Source organism: Equus przewalskii, chromosome 17 (genome assembly GCF_037783145.1).
Source record: "Equus przewalskii isolate Varuska chromosome 17, EquPr2, whole genome shotgun sequence".
NCBI lineage: Eukaryota > Metazoa > Chordata > Mammalia > Perissodactyla > Equidae > Equus > Equus przewalskii.
Window position 1 is genome coordinate 37854854 of NC_091847.1, and position 21538 is coordinate 37876391.

Sequence of the window (21538 nt, forward strand, 5' to 3'; positions counted from 1 at the left end):
GGACTGGATATGTATGTTTTTCTAAGGTTTCATGGGTTATTATAGTAACCAACCATTTCAAGAACCCATTGAAATCACAAACCATAGCTAGATTCCCCTACCTTTTCTTAAGTACCTGCTGTATGTCAGATATATTCTAGGTGAGTTTTATATAATATTTGCATTTAATCTTACAAGTAGACTCAATCTCTGTTTTGTACTTGGCAAATTGAGGTTCAAAGAAGTTATATACTTTATCCAAAGTTCTATACTTTATCCAAACCATTAACTAGGGGAACTGATATTCGACCACATCTCTCTCTGATTCCAAAACCCATCCCCTTAGCACGAGAAAATCAGCATAGTGCAGTGAAATGAAAAATATTTGTTCACATTTCCATGTACGTTCTTTCTGGGCAAATGATGTGTTGGGCGAGTCATTTAACTTCTTGAGCTTCGGTTTCCTCTATTGGAAAAAGATTATAATGATATGTATCTCAAGCAGTTGTTATAAAGATTGAATTTAGTCATGTACATAATAGTACTTTACCAACTGTAAAGTGCTATGCAAATACGGTTTTACTATGGCTTTTACTCTTATCTACTTCTTAGTTACAGACTAAGCAAAGTGTAGCTATATTATCTGGCAGAAGTGCCTGCCCCCACAAAATGTTACATCTGCTGCCAGCTGCTTTTATTCTTGTGGACTTAGGACTTCTTAAATGGTTATTTCTGGAGCCAGACTAAACCAGAGTTTGAATCCCAACTCCACCATTTACTAACAGTATAATCACGGACTAGTCTCCCCATGATTTCAATTATTCATCTATAAAAAGAGGAGGAGATGCTATTGGTTTGAGGTTTGAATTGAAATAATGCAGAGTGCCTACAATATTTATTGATGCTCATCATAATTTAATAATTGCATTGCTAACAGTAGCTGTCTTAAGGGAGGACAAATAGTCCTTGCCAGGTTCCACCGGGCACCATTCCCTGAAGAGGAGCACAGGTGGGAGATGGAAAAATGCCAGCAGTGAGGCGGTCTGCACTGCAGGGTATGGAAAAAACCCAAGAGCAATTACAACCCACGTGAATCCCAACTCCCACTGTAGCCTTGTTCTCATTTCTGTGCCAGAACATAATTGCAACTGTGGCTACTCTGTAGCAGAGATAGGGTAGCTGAAATGGTGAATCATTTGGCATAAATACACACCTAATGTATATACATTTCCATAAACACCTTTACAGGCAGAGTGGGAGAAAGAACGTTTCCTTTGCCATTTGGCAGAAGGCCAGTTGGAAAGGCATTCATAAACTACTTAGTAACATTAAATAAGTCAGAATGTTCTCTTGTGGTATATGATCTAATTAGGTTAACAATAGCTCCCATTTGGTGAATTCCTGTGCCAGAAACTGTGCTAGACATTTTATGTACATTCTCACTAGGTTGTTAAACTTTCTTAAATAAGAATCATTACCTCATTTTACTGATGAGGAAACTGAGATACAAAGAGATTAAGTAAGGTATCAATGGATAAAGATCTGAGAAATAGCGGTCGTGGGATTTAAAATGGCGTCTAACCACCTGCAAAGCCCACATCCTTTCCACCACAGCGTGATGCCTCCACAGGAAGTTCTCGTGTCTTGCCTTGCTAGTCCTTTTATAGCAACTACTGTAACTGGCTATTCTTCCTCTGCTCTTTCATTTTGCTTATTCCCCTCCCCAAGAAAAAGCAGATGATAAAATCATCACTGATATAGATAAATGGATGGATGGATGGATGGATAGACAGACGACTGGATGGATGGATAAATAAATATATAGACATACAGACAAAAACACAGACAGATGAACAGACCATGTGAGTGTATATGTGTATACATACAATCACACTCTGTGACTTTTAAAACCATCTTGTGGATCTTGTTAGCACATTGCTTGTACTCTGCTTGTGTTCTGGCCCAGGTGTGCAGAACAGCTAGTTCACAATAACCTCCCAACCACCAGTGTCATCATGTGCTTTGTGGACGAAGTGTGGTCCACTCTCCTGAGGTCTGTTCATAGCGTCCTCAATCGCTCTCCTCCACACCTCATCAAGGAGATTCTGTTGGTGGATGACTTCAGCACCAAAGGTAAGAAAATCACTCCTGGAAAATCATAGCTTGATATGAGGCAATAGTAGTTTGGATGGAGGGCAAAATTATAGAGTAACTTAACAAAGTATAAACATTTTACAAATGCCAGATCATTGTTTCATGTGGTACCTTAGAGGCCTGACTCCAAGCATCTATGGGATACAGAAAGTCAGCTCTAACTATCATCAGGCTCTGTTAGGTTAGCTGCCTCAGACTTCCCTTCAGCTGTGACTTCTCTGCAATGGAGGAGTGATTTTCTAACTGCAGCTCCTTGGAGATGGGCACTTTGAAGTTCCAGAGACCAGAAGATGTTCTCTGCAATTACACAAATATTCTTTTTATGTCTAGTACTTTTTTTAATCTAATAAGCAAATACCCCACAATTAATGGGATGCCTTTCCTACCGGTAATAATTAAAGTAAGAGTTAGAGTCTATGGAAAACCAAGAAATGGAAAGCCTATGGCTTCGTCCTCAAGAGCAAAGCATATTGTGTGTTCAGTTAAGTGTCAGGAAGACAAATTGCCAATGGGACTGGAGAGATGAGGTTCCAACAGAGCTCAAAGGCAGAATCCACCATGATCTTTATGTTTGTTTTTGTTTATTACAGTGAAGAATCTCTCTTTGGGTTGTCGAATAATTTGTGTATGCAAGTAGTTCCATGACCACCAGAGGTCCCATCACCGCCACATTACTAATTCCTCAAATGCAACGCACTTCAGAAAATTTCAGAAAATAGCAGAGAGAACAACCATAACAGAACCGTTGAGCTTTGATCATGACCACAATGACATGGGCCAGTTTCCTCAGCCTCAGTGTCCCAACCAATCACCCTGAGCTCCAGGAGCAGTGAGACGTCTAAGGAAAACTAGTTGAAAACTTTAAGAAATGGCCTTGAAAGCATAAACAGAAATAGTATATAGTTACCAAGCAGGTAATAGTCCCTTTATGAATGGCAGATCCAGATTTCCTGGGACCTGAAGCTTACATGGTTTTCAGGGTCCTCTTTAAGAAAAAGAACACAAAATTAGCAGGAAAATGAACAGCAGAAGGGTCCCTGGAATCCCCTTCTATCTGGGATACCTGTCAGTAGCTTAACTATACATAGAAGGGACTGCAAGCTACATAAATATACCCCATAAAACCCCAACAAGGTTCCTTTAGCTGGACCCCTCTTTGCCTCCCTCATGCCTCCAGCAAGAGAGGGAACATATGACAGAGTGGATGTCACCACAGGAAGTCACAGTGGTCTTACCCAATTGCAGTTGCAATATCTTTCTTTGGCAAATTTTTCAATTTGCATACAATGCTTAGCCTCTTCCCTGGGTCTTGGAAGAAGACCTCGCAATCTGGAAAGTTTGTGCAGAAACCTGAGCTTCATTTATTTCAAGGTAAATGTGCCCCTGTCCTGACAAATACTCAGAAAAGATGAGCCCTCCTCTGTATAACTTGGCAACACTGAAAAGAAGGATTTGGGATTTAAGAAAACAGACAGCTTAGAGTGTTGAACCCAGACAAAAATCCATCCAAGAAAAATGATGTCAGAAAATAAAATCACAGCCCAAGGGATAAAATTTAGTGACTGTAGTAATTGTCATAGCTTTTGGAATTTGACGTTGAGGAGTCATTGCTTCTGGTATTATCCAGACCTAGCTAATTAAAGTGTTATCTTGTCTATCCTTACTTGGATACAGACTACCTGAAAGATAATTTGGATAAATACATGTCTCAGTTTCCAAAAGTTCGGATTCTTCGCCTCAAAGAGAGACACGGCTTAATAAGAGCCAGGCTGGCGGGAGCGCAGAATGCAACAGGTAAGAAGCTGCTAATTTTTTTGTTGTGTTTACATTTTTGTTTTCATTTAAATTTTTTTTCAACATACAGCAGATTTGAAATAATAGTACAGTGAACCCCCATGTATCCGTCATTTCATTCTGCGAGTTTTAAATTCTTGCAATATGTACTTTAACACACACATACACAGACACATGTTTATAGACACACACTTTTTTTTCTGAACTTTTGAAAAGGAATTTACAGACATCATGACACTACACCCTTAAGTACCTCAGTAAGCAACTCTGAAGAATAGAGACATTCTCTTATATAAGCATAACTTTCATATCTAAATATCATCCAGTATATGCTCTTTTGAAATTTCCTCATTATTTCCAAAATGTTTTTTATAGCTGCTTCTTTCTTTTGAAATTTGAGATCTAATTAAGTTTCGTGCACTGCATCTGGTTGTTTGGTCTCCTTAGTCTCTCAATCTAGAATAGTCAACTCCACACACATTGTTTAGTGGCCATTGACTTGGGGTTTTTTTGAAAAGTTTAGGCCGTTTCTTTTGTGCAATTGACCATGTTCTGAAATTTCCTCACTGTTTCCCCGTATCACATTCAGGACAAATGTTTTTGCGTAAATACTATATAGAATTCTACTACATATGTGATAGGAATAATGTACTTCTTATTGCTTCAAATCAAGAGGTACGTGATGTCAGCTTGTCCCACCATTGGTGATACTAATTTTGAGCACTTGGTTAAGATGTTGACCGCTACATCTTTCTTTTGGGGGTAAGAATAATTTGTGGGGTGATATTTTGATCCACAAGAATATTCCGCTTTCCTTACAACATTTTACCCAATGGTTTAGCATCCATTGATGATCATCGCTTGAATCAGTTTTTACAGTGAGGGCTGCAAAATTGTTTTTCTAATTCTATCATTCCTTCTTTTATTAGCTGACTTCCCTCGTAAAGAAGAAATCTCTCTCTCCCTCTCTCTTTCCCTCTCTCTCTCACACCCTCCTTCTCTCTCCTCTCCCTCCCCTTTGTCTCTCTCTCCCTCCTTCCTCCTTCCCTCTCATGCCCCCATCACTATGGATTTATTTTTAAAAAATTCAATGTGTATATTATCAGCATTACTTTTTTAGTGCTCAGATTGTCTCAAATTTGACCAGCAGAAGCCCCTGCAACCATGTGCCTTTTTGACCTGACCTCATCAGTATTTGAGGACTTCAGAATTTTTGAATTTTCTCTTCCCTGACCTGTCTGCTCTTCCTCTAGCCCCTTCTGTCTTCCCAAAGAGCAACAGGCTTTTTTTTTCTCACCTCTTTTTAACGTGTGGATGTTGGTGGGTGAACGGGGAAGGCAAATCTTTTCAGTTCATGAGCGTTCTAAAAATAACATCAAACATTTTGGTTTATTTACACGTCTTACTATGGAAGGACCCCATAATAATAGTTGAACTTATATATCAGACATCATTCTAAACACTTTCTATACTAATTGATTTAATCCTCGTAATAACTCTATGAAATAGATATGATCATTTTCCTCATTTTACAGATGAAGATATGGAGGCACAGTGAGGTTAGTACTTGCCCATTTTCTCTCAGTTAGTATAGATAGAGCCAAGATTGGAACACAGAAACCTTGACTCCAGAATCTGCCTCTTATCTACTACATTTTGCTGCCTCTAGACATTTAGCCGCCACTCTGCCACCATAGGCCATGGCTTTGCAGACCTCCACCAGCTTGGATTCAAGCATGTTCTGATGGTGAATTATCTGCTCACTTGAGTTTTACTTCCCTGTACAAAAAATAGGATAGTGAAGAAATAGTCCAAGTAGGTAACTTTTGGACTGAGATCTGAGTGAAGAATATTCCCAGGCAAATGGAACAAGAATTGCAAATGTCCTGATGCAGAAACACGCTCTGTATATTCAAGTTAAAGAAAGAAGTTTATTATGGCTAATTGGTGCCGATCATGGAGAGAGTGGTAGGAGGTTCATTTGGAGAGAAAGGTAAAGGCAGGCTTTTGTAAAGTTCTATGCATCATTTAAGAAGTGCAGGCATTATTCTTGGTATAATGTGAAGCCAGTGAAGGACATTAAAGAGAAGAATAAAAGTGTCTAACTTCATTTTAAAAGCTCACTCTGGCCACCTCATAGAGAACAGATATTAGGGAGATGAGAGAGGAAGTAGGGAGACCAATTAGGAGGATACTGTAACTGTCCAGGCACTGGGAAGGTGCCAGGGCACGTGGAGGGAGTGGTCAGATTCAGAATGTATTGTGGACATGGAGCCTACAAGAGTTACCATCAGATTAGATGTGAAGAGAATAACAATGGGAAAAATCAAAAAAGAAGCTTAGGATTGGAATCTGAATGATTTGATGGGTGGTGGGGCCATAAGCAGAGGAACAGGTTTGGGATTGCAATTGAGTTCAGATTTCGTCCAGGTAGGTCTGAGATGAAAATTAGACTCCATGTAGAGAAAGCTGATAAGCACAGAACCAAAAAAGTGCTTCTTAAAAAATTTCTCTCTGCCGGCGTGGAACACAAAGCACGCTGTTAATGATCTCTAGAACAGTCTAAACTGGTAGACAACATGGGAGGCTGTGTTCAGATGGAGTGCAATGAACTTGATCAAAGAGTCGCCTAATTGGTCTGCTTCAGCATTTTTGGTTACAACCGTAAAATGATTTCTTTGAATTTAGTAAATCCAAATGCAGAAATGTATATTTGTGTCTCAGTCATTCATTAACACCCTTGAGCACATTAGTTCAGTTTTAGCTGAGTAATTTTCAAACTATTTTGACCATGACCCATGTTAAGAAATAAATTTTACTTCACAACCCCATCCATGTATAGGTTACACGAAAAACTACCGTCAACATTTCAAGAAATAACGTGTGCCATGAATTCTACTATCTTCTTTTCTACTCTATTTATTTTTTAGATTCTGGCCAATCCTACTCAGCTGTTTTAATGACTCGCTAAAGAGTCACAACTCTTAGTGTGGAAAGCCCCAGCTAAGCGCATCTTAGTTGCTCGCCACTATGTAGTGAAGAGTTGCTTCTCATAGAAGAACTTTTTTTCTAATTTCCAAATTTTTGTAGACCTATGCTTTGTAAATTATAATAAAAATAAATTATCTAAAAGAGAATTGGGAAAAAATAGAGATATATGCATAAATATCATAGATATATGCATAATTATATTTGCATATATCTATGTATATAAATATATACATAATTTTATAATTATGTTTACATTATGCATATATGTAATTATGTTTATATTTATGCAAATATCTATGATTTTGTAATGCTCACAGCAATGTCAAGTTTTTTGCTTGGGGCCAGCCCGGTGGCGCAGTGGTTAAGTGCACATGTTCTGCTTCAGTGGCCTAGGATTCGCTGGTTCAGATCCTGGGTGCGGACATGGTACAAGTTGGCACGCCATGCTGTGGTAGGCGTCCTACATATAAAGTAGAGGAAGATGGGCATGGATGTTAGCTCAGGGCCAGTCTTCCTCAGCTAAAAGAGGAGGATTCGCAGCAGTTAGCTCAGGGCTGATCTTCCTCAAAAAAAAAAAACAGTATGTTGCTAAATGCCGTGTCATGAAGGAAATGAGAATCTGATCTCTACTCTGACTCTCTGGAATGTATGTACTACTGAACCTGCCCAACTTCGGGCTCCTCTTGACAGAGCAATAATTCACTCAGTCCATTCAATATTAGCATGAGATCCAGGTGGTTGGCTTATTCCTGTGGACCTCAATGACCCCATCTCTTTTTACTTCTGTTGCCTTCATATTGGGACCTTCCCTAGAGATCCATAGATTTATGAATAGATATATGCATAACACATAAATATATGCATAATTATATTTGCGTATATCTATGTATATAAATACGTAATTTTACTATGTACAACATATACATATGTATATGTGTGTATATAATATATATAATGATGTTATATATGCACATATATGAAATAGACAATAAGTTACTTTGGCAAACTGCTATAAAGTTTTAAAACATATGTTCTCAGTTTCTGTTCGTACCTCCCTGTAGACAGCAGGGTCTATGGCCCACACTTTGAGCAGCATTGGTGGAGGTCCAGTGCCTGAGTTTGGAAAGAAGCAGAAAGGGATATCTCGATGAGATTAATAACAGTCTTGCCTAAGGACACACCCAGCTGCCCTGAAGTGTGCTCAACCCCTATTGGGAATTCAAAGGGATTCAGGATCCTGTACCAGCTTTAGCCAAGGATATAATTCAGGGATCATCACTGAGCGGGGCTGACCAGCCTGGGTAATCCTTCTAAAGTTCCCCTGGGCATTCCCCAGTCCTCATGAGTAGAGCCTAGTAGGAGACTCTCTGGGCCTAAAGGATCTCTGTACAGAAATCAGCAAAGGTATCAGGGCAGAAATTTGCTGTAGAATGCCTTAGCCAAACAAAGAAATCAAAGATAAGAATCTGAACCCAGGATCTGACAGGCCTTGACAGCTATTGTTCCCTAAAGATTTACCCTTAGGATAGCATTATTAGGCTCTCTGAAAGTCTAAAAAGTCTTCTACAAGATAATAAGGACAAAACAGTAACTCTCTGACCACTAGCAATGTCCACTGTGCATTCAGGTTCTAGGGCGTGACAGTTCTTCATCTGAATCTGATTCAGACAAAAAGATCAGGTCCAATCAGTTGTTTACTGGGAATGAGGAGTTAGAGAGGCCAGGTAGAATTTCAAAATTTGAAGGGTAAGCCAAGGTCAATGGATCTCTAGGGAAAGTCCCAATATGAAGGCAACAGAAGTAAAAAGAGATGAGGTCATTGAGATCCACAGGAATAAGCCGACCACCTGGATCTCATGCTAATATTGAATGCACTGAGTGAATTGCTGCTCTGTCAAGAGGAGCCCGAAGTTGGGCAGGTTCAACAGTACGTACATTCCAGAGAGTCAGAGTAGAGATCAGATTCTCATTTCCTTCATGACATGGCATTTAGCAAAATACTTGACATTGCTGTGAGCATTACAAAAAATCAGTTGGCTAACTTTAAGTACATGGACGAGAAGTGACATCTAGCTCCTGGCCAACTCTGAGGTCTCCTGAAGAGCAACAGTCCTTCTGTGAATTTCTACAATTTGTTTCTGCTGCAGATAAAACAGGTGGTTTCCTTAGCCTCACTTATAAATCATTATGTAAAAGTAAGTGGCGAGCCAGGTGCACATGTCTCAAGGAACCCTAAACACAACACTCCAGCATTAATTGGTGCTGGCAGCAATATCCCAACCTGGTCAGCTAAATATACGCGGGGGTCCATGTTCAAAAAGAAGCCAAAGCTGTTTGACACATTAAGCTGCTCTGAGTTGACCAAAATAGAAATAAATAAATAAGCCACAATGAAACCCATTGCAAACAGTCCAGCATTATTGGACCTACTCTAATGAAACAGAAAAACTTGCCATGTGGCAATCAAGATTGAGTTAATTATTCTGAGCCATAACTTAAACACTCATTGAAAAACAGTATACAATACTTGCCATTTATTAGGAATTTAGGTATTAGGTAGATCCTAGAAATATCCCCATAAGGTAAGGCTCAAAGAGGTTAAAAGTAACTTATCCAGTGAGGCTAAGAGAAAGGAAGCTGGGATGAAGGTAGTTCTGTGTGACTTCAATCCTGTGTTCATTTCACATCCCTCTCAGCCTCTCAGGGTCAGGAACAGTGTGTAAAATGTCCACATACAGTATCCAGAACAATCAGAAATCCCATCCAGAGTCAGCTACACAGACAGCTCCCTGTTCTGATTTCTGAGATCTTACTTACAAACAAAATGTCTGAAAGTGGAGCAATGACATTCATACATGCGAAGATTCTCTTCTCTCCCAAAATAAAACAATATAGAATTCCAGCCTATGTGTTGGACAGATGCTGCTTCCCTTTGGTCCTGGCTGCAAGTGAATGAGAACCTTTTTGGGGATGTGGGCCAGGTGGGAAGTGAATGCAAGTTTGGGGACCCATCCTGCTGCCCTGGAGACTGAGGAAATTGATCCAGGCCCCTTTGACCCTACAAGCCTGCTATGGGAATAGCGACAGAGTCTAGCAGACTCTGCTCTGTAAACTCTTGAGTCTGAATGGACCAGGAGTAGGAGTGGTGAAAGAAACTAGACCACTAGCCAAGTGGGACCTTGGCAGACCATGCTCACATATCCTTCACACCTAGATGACCCCTGCAAACCTTCCCACAACAGAAAGAGGGCTGTGTAAGAGGACACCCTTAGGAGAAAATGACCTTCCATTATCAAACAAGCTATAATTCACTGAAACTAGGACTCCCCCATGATCAGGAGATGTAACTGCTGTCTCCCAGACTAGGGGACTGGGGTGGGAGGTGACCTCTGCGTAGCACAGCCTGGTTGCATCTAAAGAGACTTCTTAAGAACAACCCCCATCCTGGCTAAGACCTTGGCTAAGATCAGTCCCTTTACTTTCATGCAAAACTTCCATTGTTGATCGGATAATTAATAAGATGCTGAATTCCGTTAATTCAGAGGTTGCTTACAGATCTCAGTGGATCGTAATCTGTCATCCACATATCTAATTTCACCTTGTTCTTTGACTGCTGCTATCTTCTGCTTTTACTTTAAGCATTCTCATACTCATAGCTCTGCCTCTTTCTGGATCCCCCCCCCCCCCCCACCGAGACATGAACAATTGAATGAACTGTTTCCTAATACCAGCCTCCCATTTAGCTGTACAACCTTGGAAAAGTTGCTTAAGTTCTTTGTTCCTCTTAAATGGAAATAAAACTTAGACCGATATCTCTTATCTCTTAAATGGGAATAAAAATTAGACCTATACTTCAGGTTTGTTGTAAGGATTAAATAAGATGACCGTGTGGAATGCTTAGAACAGTGTCTGGCATGGAGTAATTGAAGATAATTGATGTTATCATAGATTTGTCAGGAGGTGACAAGAACAGCCAGGTGTCAGAGTTGTCAATTAAAACAATGAGCCAAAAAGAAAATAACAGTCAAGTCTTTAATAACTTCCTGCAATCGTATAAGTAAGAAGCAAAACAGAAGAAAGCTCTGACTCCCCCAGTGTTCCACCGTTCCACAGAAAAATGGGCTGGTGGATCAGAGCCGAGACGAGGATCATCTCATTGCCTGAGGAGTCCGCTCCTGTTTTATGGCCCCAGGGGGCCAGGATGAGGGAAAGGGAGAAGATGTGGGAAAGTACTGAATACTGAGTCAGAGTGGAGAAAAATGTCCTGAAGATCCACCCAGCTCCATAAGGAGAGGCAGAGATCTTAGCCTGAGAGGGGCTTTCAAATGGAGGAAGCTGGGCTAGGAACGCAGCTATGTGGTAAAAGCACGTCCAGCCCAAGGGCAGGGAGGACCTGAGGCCTTGACTGCAACTCCCTTCAGAGTCTGCAGTGTATTGGCTGCCAACGAAGCCTGGAGGGGAGAGCAGCTTTCCCGCATGAGGCCTGCCAGGTAAGTCTTCGCAATTGTCTACGGTCTATGGTTGGGCCTGAAAGATCACACATAAGATTTTGGCCAGGGTTCAGATTCCTTCGGTTATTATTAATCTCTCTCTCTCTCTCTCTCTCTCTCACACACACACACACACACAAAATTTACTTGTATAAAATCACTTGGAACAATGTAGATGCTACTGAGATTTTCATTGGGGAGAGAGTGTTACCTCACACACCTAATAAAAAAAAAAAGGAATACTTAATAAGTATTTCTGGCCTCCAATTTTCCTTTTTTTTTTTTCCTCCTGTAACTCGTTTAATTTTGATAAAATATATATAACAAAAAATTCACCATCATACCCATTTTTTAAGTGTACAGTTCAGTACTCTGAAGAACATTCACACTGTTGTGCAATCAATCTCCAGAACTCTTTTCATCTTGCAAAAGTAAAACTCTTTATCCATTAAACAACTCCCTATTCCCTCTCCCCTCCCCTGTGACCCTTTTAACACACCTCGTCCTCGATGTCTTGCTGAGTCCTCCACCTTAATTTCTTTTCACCACTATGTTGTGGAGAGATTTTTCCTCTTCATCATTCCTAAGGTCAAACTTAGAATCTCAAATTCCTCTTGGTTTTCTGCCAAACGAAGTCCTCATTCTCCACCCTCCGAGTTAATGGCACCCACCCTCCCTAGAAGGGACATAAGCAACCACCTTTAATACTAAATATTCCCTTCACAGTCTTGGCTACCCATTCTAAGTGGCTTATCAATTTTTTCCAAACGTAAATGTTGCTTGCCCCACAGCACTGGCTAGAAACAAAATTTCTTTCACTTCATTATAGAATGAAATTATAGGGATCAGGAATTTGGTGAGAAGAAAATACTACCGCCTTTACAACCACATTTCTGGAGCTATCTCTGAGACCTTCGAACATGAAGTACACACACTCAGTAGGTCTCTTTTTCAAGTGATTGTTTTTCCTCTGGCTCTCTAGGTGATGTGTTGACATTCTTAGATTCTCACGTGGAATGTAACGTTGGTTGGTTGGAACCTCTTCTGGAGAGAGTTTATTTAAGTAGAAAGAAAGTAGCCTGTCCAGTAATCGAAGTCATCAATGATAAGGATATGAGGTAATATTGTCATACTCCATAAGATACTTCTGAGTCTTTAACCAGCAGCAACGGAAAATACCTGGTCATATTATTAGCATGTGGGGTGCAAATCTAAGAAATACATACTTTATCTATTTAAATAAATAGAAATATGTGATAGATATCTTGGGACAAGAGAAGGTCAATCCAATAATTTATTTGATCATCAATCAAATCATCATCAATCCTTAAGACCAGTAAATCCTAACACTCATTGTCCAGTTCTTTCCTCTTTCTGTTCAGCTGAACTCCAAGATATTTATTTTCCTTCATATTAGTTCTTCTTTTTTTGGGAAATATGTGTATGCTCCTAAATTGTTTTTTTCCCCTGAAAAGTGACCAAAACGTTATAAGTTAAAAGTAAGCAATCCAGCCATTTAGTCACTAATGAAAATTGTACTTATAAGTTTTCTTGAAATATTATTTAAAAGTTTATGATGATCTAAAATCATATGCATAAGCACTTCTTTCATTCATTTGAACACAACATGGCGTCGGGTTGATTAAGTATATGGATATGATCTCAGGTAGCACTTTTGGTTTATTTCCTGGATCAGTTACATGACAGTGGACAACTTTCAAAGAGGCGTCTTTGTGTGGCCCATGAACTTTGGTTGGAGAACAATTCCTCCAGACATTGTTGCAAAAAACAGAATTAAAGACACTGACATAATAAGGTAAGTGTGTGAAATTTAAAATTAGGAAGCAGTCAGGTATCTTTTTATAAAGGCGTAGGAAGCAATTCCACAAACAAATGTTTTCATTCTGTCATTCTACAGAGCGTCAAGAATTACAGTTCTAGCCAATAGATGACCAAAAGCAAAGTTTTCCTGAGAAATTAGTTTCCGCTAACAAAATGCATTTTTTCAAATGGTCAATTTCTCCCTATTCAGCCCTGAACCCAGAGAAATTCGCTAATACTATTCCTGTTCTCTGGGATTTACAACCTAAGAAACATAAGCTAGTTGAATATGCTGCATAAATGCTGTATAAACACACATAATATGAAAGTCTACATGAGTGAAAATTAAAAGAGTAAATAATAGTAATAGAAATACCATTATAATGATAGCTGCTGTTAGGATTTTCTTTTCGAGTTTAATCCTACTCCTTCCATGGGAGGGATGCCAAGTTCTGTGAATAAATTGAGAAATAGACACAGAAGCCATATATGAATTAAAATTGGGGCTTTATTGCTGGAGAAGCAGGATTGAAGAACACAGCTTAGAACTGAAGCCAAAGTGGAAGCTTCCTAAAATTTCTCCCAGAGTCCAGATCTATGAGACTAGCACACAGCCAGCTTCAGGCAGAGCAGCAGGAGTCCTGAGCTTTCCTCTTGGAGAGAGAACTTGAGTAGATGCAAGCCAGCAAGTCCCAGGAGGAAGCTGGAGCCCAGACTGTGCGTTGCAGCATGGCTTCCCCGAACTTACCCCTCGATAAGGCAGGCCTCCTCCTTGCCAGGTGTGATGCTTTCAGAATTGATACTCCTGGCAAGTGAAGTGGGAGTACTATCATTTACTAAGCCGTATGCATTTAACCCTTTCTACAACCCTAGGAGAGAGGTGGTAGCATTCCCATTATAGAGATGAGGACATTGAGATGTAAAAGAGTTAAGTAATTTTCCCAAGGATATACAGCTAGTTAAAGAAGAAATTGCGATTCAAACTCAGATCTGCCTGAATTTGACACTCTTGCTCTAATTCCGCACCTAAAGAAACTCTTTGCCTTTTTCAGACTCCCATTTTGAGAGTCAATGTAGTGGTTGAGTTCAGATTATATTCAATATAAGGTTAGGAAGAGAATGCATGCTGGCTAGTCTGGAAAGGACATTTGGGATACAGATCAAATATGTACATAAATGGTGGGGCAAGGGAGGTAGGTGTGGGGCAGGAATTACTTTACCCTTGAGATTGCTGTATACCCAGAACACAAGGCAGGACCTCCACACAAACCACCTTCAGCTGGCTGACCACCAGTGGCGATCACCATGGGGGGTGATTACCGCCTTGCCTAACTGCTGACTCAAATGTCGTGTCTATCCTCCATGATCAATAACAGTAGTGAAGGCTCTGGAGTCAGACTCTGGGTTTAAATCTCAACTCTACTACTTACTAGTAGTCTGGGCTTTAAAAAATGACAACCTGTTGAGGAAACATCTGTTTCCTCATTTTTACATTAAGACTAATTTATAGACTAAGTTACCTCTTAGACTGTTTTGAGAATTAAATCAGATAATATATATAAAGGGTTTTAAAAAGTATTCACACCTGCAACTAAGATATACAACTGTGTACGGGGTGGGGGGAGGTTAGGGAGATAAAGCAGAAGAAAAAAAAAAGATTGGCATCAGTTGTTAAAAAAAAAAGTATTCGCCACATGAGCTGTCAGTAAATCTTGTCTACGATAGAGGCAGTATAGCAGAGTGCGAGAACAGAGCATTAAGCCAGAACACCTAAATTTGAAACCCCAGATGTACATCATATTAGTCCGTGGCCTTGGGAAAGTTTCTCACTTTTTCTATGTTGTAGTTTCTTTTCTTTTTTTTTTTTTTTTTCGAGGAAGATTAGCCCTGAGCTAACATCCGTGCTCATCTTCCTCTACTTTATACATGAGATGCCTGCTACAGCATGGCTTGACACACCATGCATAGGTCCACACCCAGGATCCGAACCAGTGAACCCCCAACTGCCAAAGTGCAAGGTGCGAACTTAACCAATGCACCACTGGGCTGGCTATGTTGTAGTTTCTTAATGGTACACACTCATGGGATTTTTGTGAAGTATGAGTTTTTATATATATATATAATACCTACAACAGTGCCTGGTACTCCCTTAGCACTAAATAAGTGTTGTTAAAAATAACATCTCTGGAGAGTTTGTGTCAGAGAGTAAAGGACAAATAAGAATCCTAGGTCCAGGCCCCATCTTTGACCCTAATCAAGCTCTGTCCTCATGAACCAGGGAACTCATCACTTACATGCTCTTTGTGACTCCATTCCAACATCTCCCTGTACTTGGTAGCTATTCTGAAATGCCTCCTAACTCCATCACAACTGCACAGGGGACCCACTCTAAAAGTTGAGCTCCCATGACATGCAAGTTTAAAAAACAAACTTTTCTTCTTGTAGGTGCCCTGTCATGGCAGGTGGATTATTTTCTATCGATAAAAACTACTTTTTTGAACTTGGAACTTATGACCCTGGGCTTGATGTTTGGGGTGGAGAAAATATGGAGCTCTCATTCAAGGTATTACCAGGTGTTTCTCAAATTCTGTTTACAGTTAAGAGTTTATCATTTTTAAATGGTTTCATTTTACTAATACAATCACATTTGCGACTGCCTCTGAGAGGAAATTTCGCAGAAATTTCAACGCTTCTGGATTAATGGTTTCATATCCCATATTGAATTTGGAAGAATCAGCAGCGCTCATGAAATTTACTAGAGTTCCTTAATATTTCACAATACTATTTCTGCCTCTGAATATAGAGGAAATAGCTGCCGTTCAGTGTAAATGCTATGGGATTCTTACTTGATGCAAAACAACTCTCCCAGAACATTTTTCTAATGTATTGGGAGTAATGAAATTATTCAGTAATGGGTCATCTTGGAGAGTCCAAGCAACAGAAGTACAAGAAGTGCCTCTAGAGCAGGCCACCAACAGGGGCCAGTGCACAACTTTGGGCACCTCAGACAACTCTGGGTGTTTATGCAATCATTGGTTAACACCCAAGAAAGTCGCAACAGCAGCCATACTGGGGAGTGTTCAAACAGCAACTGCTCTCCCATGGAGTGGGGTGGTATATAGTAAAAGGGGTATTACCTTGAGCTCCTGATCAAGAAAAATGGTTTTCGAGTTGTGTTCCACAAATCATATGGATCATTCCAAGATGTGAGAAAGGAAGGTTGAAAAAATGGAAATATATACTCCTTTCCCTGTTTCAACCAAAGCAGGAACTCATGTTATGTATTTTATTCATTGGAATTCTGTGAGAATGTCTTTAGCGAAAAGGATTTACCCTGCGGGGTATGGAAGGAAAAATATATCTATTTTACAAATCCTAAAATGATCCTCAGCAATATATAAAACTAAATAAACCTGTGAGTTTAATTTTCTATTGAAAAAGATTTTAGAAGTGAAAAATCCTACTTCAAACGGGGCTGGGGGCGGGGAGTCACCAGGTGGTTTCTTATTGTTGTTAATTGCCCATGAATTGTGGACAATCATTTGATAATTGATGCTTATCATCAAACTATTCCAGGTGTGGATGTGTGGTGGTGAAATTGAAATCATTCCCTGTTCCCGAGTGGGTCACATATTCAGAAATGACAATCCGTATTCCTTCCCCAAAGACCGGATGAAGACAGTGGAGCGGAACTTGGTGCGGGTTGCTGAGGTCTGGCTTGACGAGTACAAGGAGCTGTTCTATGGCCATGGGGATCACCTCATAGACCAAGGGTTAGATGTCGGAAACCTCACCCAACAACGGGAGCTACGAAAGAAGCTAAAATGCAAAAGTTTCAAGTGGTACTTGGACAATGTTTTTCCAGACTTGAAGGCTCCCATTGTGAGGGCTAGTGGTGTGGTAAGTTCAAGCAGCAATTTAAAATATCTCTCTAAAAAAACAAAATGCCAAAGCTCTTTTGAAAATGTGTGGGAAAGAATGATTTATTACGTTATGAATAAACACCAAATATGAGTGCAGATGAGACAAAACGTGATTGAGGATTAAATATAGGTAAACTTGTGGAAGGCTTCCAGGCAGTCATGTTCATTGATTAATTCAGCAAATGCACATTGAGCATCAATAAACCAGGCAGTGTTTCAGCATTGGATTATAGGGTGATGAATTAAGTAGACCTGATCCCTTCTTTGTGAAGCTTAAAATTGAGTAGGGAAGAAAGATAATAAACAAATAAGCTAGTAAAGTGTAAATAAAAAATATAATAGCTCTCGTTTAGGGAACTGGCCACAGTGATGAATCCTTCTAAGTTAGGGTAACCACCTGAGGGCTTTTGAAGGCCAGGCCTGAGAGACGAAGTGTCTGTCAGTCAAGCACTAAAGCAGAGAGCTCTAAGCAGAGGATGCCCCTTGTGCAAAAACTCTAAGGTGACAGTTTGAGGCAATCAAGAACAGGAAATTAGATGAATGTTGTTGTCAGGGTGTGAGGGAGAGAAGAATGGTACCAGATGAAGCTGAAGAGGGAGGAAGGAGAAAGATAATGTAGGTCTTTCTAGGCAGAGCAAACATTCTTTCTTTCTTTCTCTTTATTTCTCTTTCTTTCTTACTTTTTCTCTCTCTCTTTCTTTCTTCTTTTATGTATTTCTTTCTTACTCTTGCTTGCATTCTTCTGAACGTAATAGGAAGTTATTGAGTAGGGTTAAGCAATGGGTTGCCATAATTTAACTAGAGTTTTACAGATTTCAAAGAGGTGTTGAAAATAACAAATATTGTCAGACAATGGCAGAGAAAGTTCCAGGGCACAAGGTAACATACCAAAAGGGAAGAAGCCAAGCTAGATAGATTGGATGGTAGTACAAAGCTAAGAAGAAAACAAGGATGAAAGGCATTTCAAACCCACTCTAGGAGTGAGGCCTAATGTGAAGAAGATGGCAAGACATGAGGACATTTACCATAGAATGGGTTTAGGGAGGTTAGTCAAGCTTTGACCTCAAGTTCCTCCCCATGCTTGCATATTTTTGACTCTCTTTTATTGTTTTATTTCTCATTTAATTTTACTCATAAAGATTCCCAGTCTTGTTTCATTTTCTTTCAGAGATTCCTTTTTCTTCATGCAAGGGGTTCTCAGACTTGACCATCAGTCAACCTGCTCTTTTAGGCCAAGTTTCTTCAGTTCTCCCCACAAGGTGGATTGTACAAACCAACCACTCTCTGCCTAGCAAATCTCCCAATGACAAGGATTTAGTAAAGCCATTCTCCTTGACGGTAGAGGGAGATCTGGGAAGAGTGTGAAAGAGAGGAAACTAGTCCGAAAATTTGTTCTGTTTTTATAAAATTCAGCTGACAAATAAGTCTATGTGACCTGTTTGTATGTAACATAATATATCATAAAATTGCCCTCTTTATAGATCAAGATAGAACAGCAGCTACTTCAGGTGGTTCGACCTGATATTTTATCCCACGTAACTCTTTAGGAAGAATACCCTGGATTTATACACTGTTCAAATAACATGTCTGTAAAATAAATTTACATTTTTAAATTCTGTCTCCTGAGCAGGGAAAAAAGAAAGAAATTTTCGTTGTAGTAACTTTTCCCTCTCAACAGCACAGAATCTCAGCAAGAGCATTACTGAACTTTAGCCACCAGAGGGAACTAAAAAACTACCTTTCGCCTCCTCTGCAAGGCTGACTTGGGTTAAGCCTGCCCAGGACATTTTTGAAGCGTTCTCCAAATGAGACAGCTGTCTGCTGATGTCTGGGCTATAATATATCAAAATGCAGAAAATATCTTTTTAATGATTTTAACAAGTCCTTTCCTTCTATTACCTCACTGTTTGATGCCTTCCTTAGACAAATTTAAATAAAGATGTCTTTTGCTTCCTTCTAAGGAGCCAGGGGGGAGCAGTATCACCATTTAAAAAAAAAAATGGGACCTTTCTCCAGGCAAGTCAGAGTGAGATTATCTAGATCATTATTTTGGATAGACAATCGTCAAAAGTTCCAAGAAAATAAACTCCACAATTTTTTGTTTCTTGTTCCTGTTTTCTCTTCTTTCAACCTACACACAGGAATCTAAATCCATTGAAAGTTTTATCTTTTTTGAGTGAGAACAAATCATTTCTTATTTAAACAAATATACTTGATACGAATAAAATAATGTCACAAATAATTTATATTATATATTTATATTGGATTTAACTCTTAGCAAACAGCCTATAAGCTAATGTTTAACAATCCTATGATAAACTGTGGACACCCACCTCCTAAGTTGGAAAATAAAATAATTCAAAACAGATCATTTAAAATTTATATACTGTCCGATTTTTTTTTTTTAAAAAAAAGATTGCAATGGCTTACAACAAAAGCATGGATACAATTCTTTAAAAATAAAATGAAAAATCAATTTTGAAAACAATCCACAATGAGATAAAGAATAACAATTTCTTGGCACTTCATAGATTATTTCTATATGAAGAAAAGCAGTTTCTACAGTAATTTCCCGTCAGAGAGAAGGGAAACAGATCTTCACATGAAGTGAAGGCAAAGGATAGAAAAGTTTTCTCTTTCCTTCTGCTGTCTTTGAGTGCTTGGAAGAAGGTATTGTGCAAAATAAATGCAAAGAAATCAGTGAAACTAGGGGTTCCCAAACACTGTTCTAGGCAATGTTATTAGTTGTGATGACAAAAGTAGGATTCCGTGGTCAAATACGTTCGGCAAACTTTCACACTACATTGCCTCGTAGAGCAGAGAACTAAAGGTTAACTTCCAGAAGGTTCTGGAAGTTCTGGAGTAGGACAACCTGTTCAGCTGTGTTGAAGCCAGAGGTTTCCAAACCCATTTGAAGAGAGAATATTTTCTGTATAATCTACCAGTACAGGAGCTTATACTGATCTCTGTGAAGACCCCGAGAACAATTGGAACACCACTTTCTTCTTTAAACTCCAGGATTATTCTACCTGTGTACATTTCTATCAAATCTCCTCTCTGACGTTCATGGTCATTGATTCTTTCTGTGCATTCTGACCGCTCTCCTTTACTGACCGTGGATTGTCTCCTCCCATATTTTTCATTTTAAATTGTGAATAGAGCTTTCTTTGAGAATTTCTGTTGGAGATTCTGATCTTCTAGAATTGTTTTGCTTGCCAGCCACACCAGAAGTAACCAACCTGGTACAATTTTTATGTTTCTTTCTGTGCTTTGATGGTCTGTCATGGTTCCTATCCAATGCAAGCAGTGCAAATTTGCATCTCTGACCCAAGCTAAGGTTGGCGTAAAGTTTTATATTCCCATGGGAGAATCTAGCTTCCCTGTTATCTCTCTGTACTAATGGGTAAACTGTTTTTCCCAGTACACCGTTCCATTGAGGGTCTAACTCTTTAGTTTTCCACCTTTATGTAGAAGACCTCAATTCCAACTCTGGTTTATCCATGCCCAAGTTTTTCTCCTGTCCTTACAATATTGGCCCCTGCTTACCAATACTTGAAAATTTCCCTCTTGCTTTTAGATTTTCCTGCATTTTGTAGTGCCTTAAGATTCTTCTTACGTTCTTGCAAGCTAAGCTATGCATGTAAAAATGAGGACCAAGCCGCTGAGCAGACTGTTACAAAGTTTGGCAACTCTGTGAGCGACACAGCCTGAGTCATGCAGCACCCCAGAGTTAGAGATCTTTGTTAGGCACCAGGAAACAGGAAGGACCACAGATAATGTCCCTGGCAACAAAAACCTTACCACCTCCCAGCACAGGAGGCTTTCTGAATGTAGACTTGCTCTACACAACTCTTCCAGAAATCTGAGAAGTCTAAATCGCACCGTTAACCCACCATCTCGTTAGCCCTGCTCAGAATGTCAAAGGGGGCAAGGGAATCAACATTTTTCTGCATTAAATGGTGACTTATAGAAAGCTGCCTCCATATTTGACCCTGTAAATCCATTAAAAACCTGGGTGCCTGCCAGAAAGTGCCTTTAAACTTGGCTCTGTATCAACTTTCATGACTTTCCTGTAATGAATTGTAGCTTGCCTGAGTCATTAAGAAGATTCTGACAGGGAATCAGCCTGAATCTGCTGTTCCTGAAGGACTCAACTTATCTATGATTCAGTGCCTAAGCAGTCAAATAGCTTGGAGGGGTCAGCCAGGGAACACAGCCCACAACTGTTGGTTTGATTAAATTGCACATATGTGCATTGACTTTTAATATATGCATCAGACAAACTTGAGACAAGAAAATAACTACTTTTCATGCCACCTTTTGCTCATTCTCTATTCAGCATTCTGGGCAAGGGTTAATTAAAAGCTTCTGTTTGTTGGCTCTGTG

General features: G+C 39.6%; 1 protein-coding gene across 1 annotated transcript in view; it reads left to right on the forward strand.

Moving 5' to 3' along the window:
* Positions 1-21538, forward strand: part of GALNT5 (polypeptide N-acetylgalactosaminyltransferase 5) — a 47281-nt gene that overhangs the window by 17642 nt on the left and 8101 nt on the right. Inside the window, exons 2-7 of the mRNA XM_070581364.1 lie at positions 1946-2112; positions 3808-3927; positions 12391-12526; positions 13105-13224; positions 15675-15792; positions 16806-17129. Coding sequence (XP_070437465.1) covers positions 1946-2112; positions 3808-3927; positions 12391-12526; positions 13105-13224; positions 15675-15792; positions 16806-17129 — 985 coding nt within the window. The remainder of the gene's footprint in view (positions 1-1945; positions 2113-3807; positions 3928-12390; positions 12527-13104; positions 13225-15674; positions 15793-16805; positions 17130-21538) is intronic.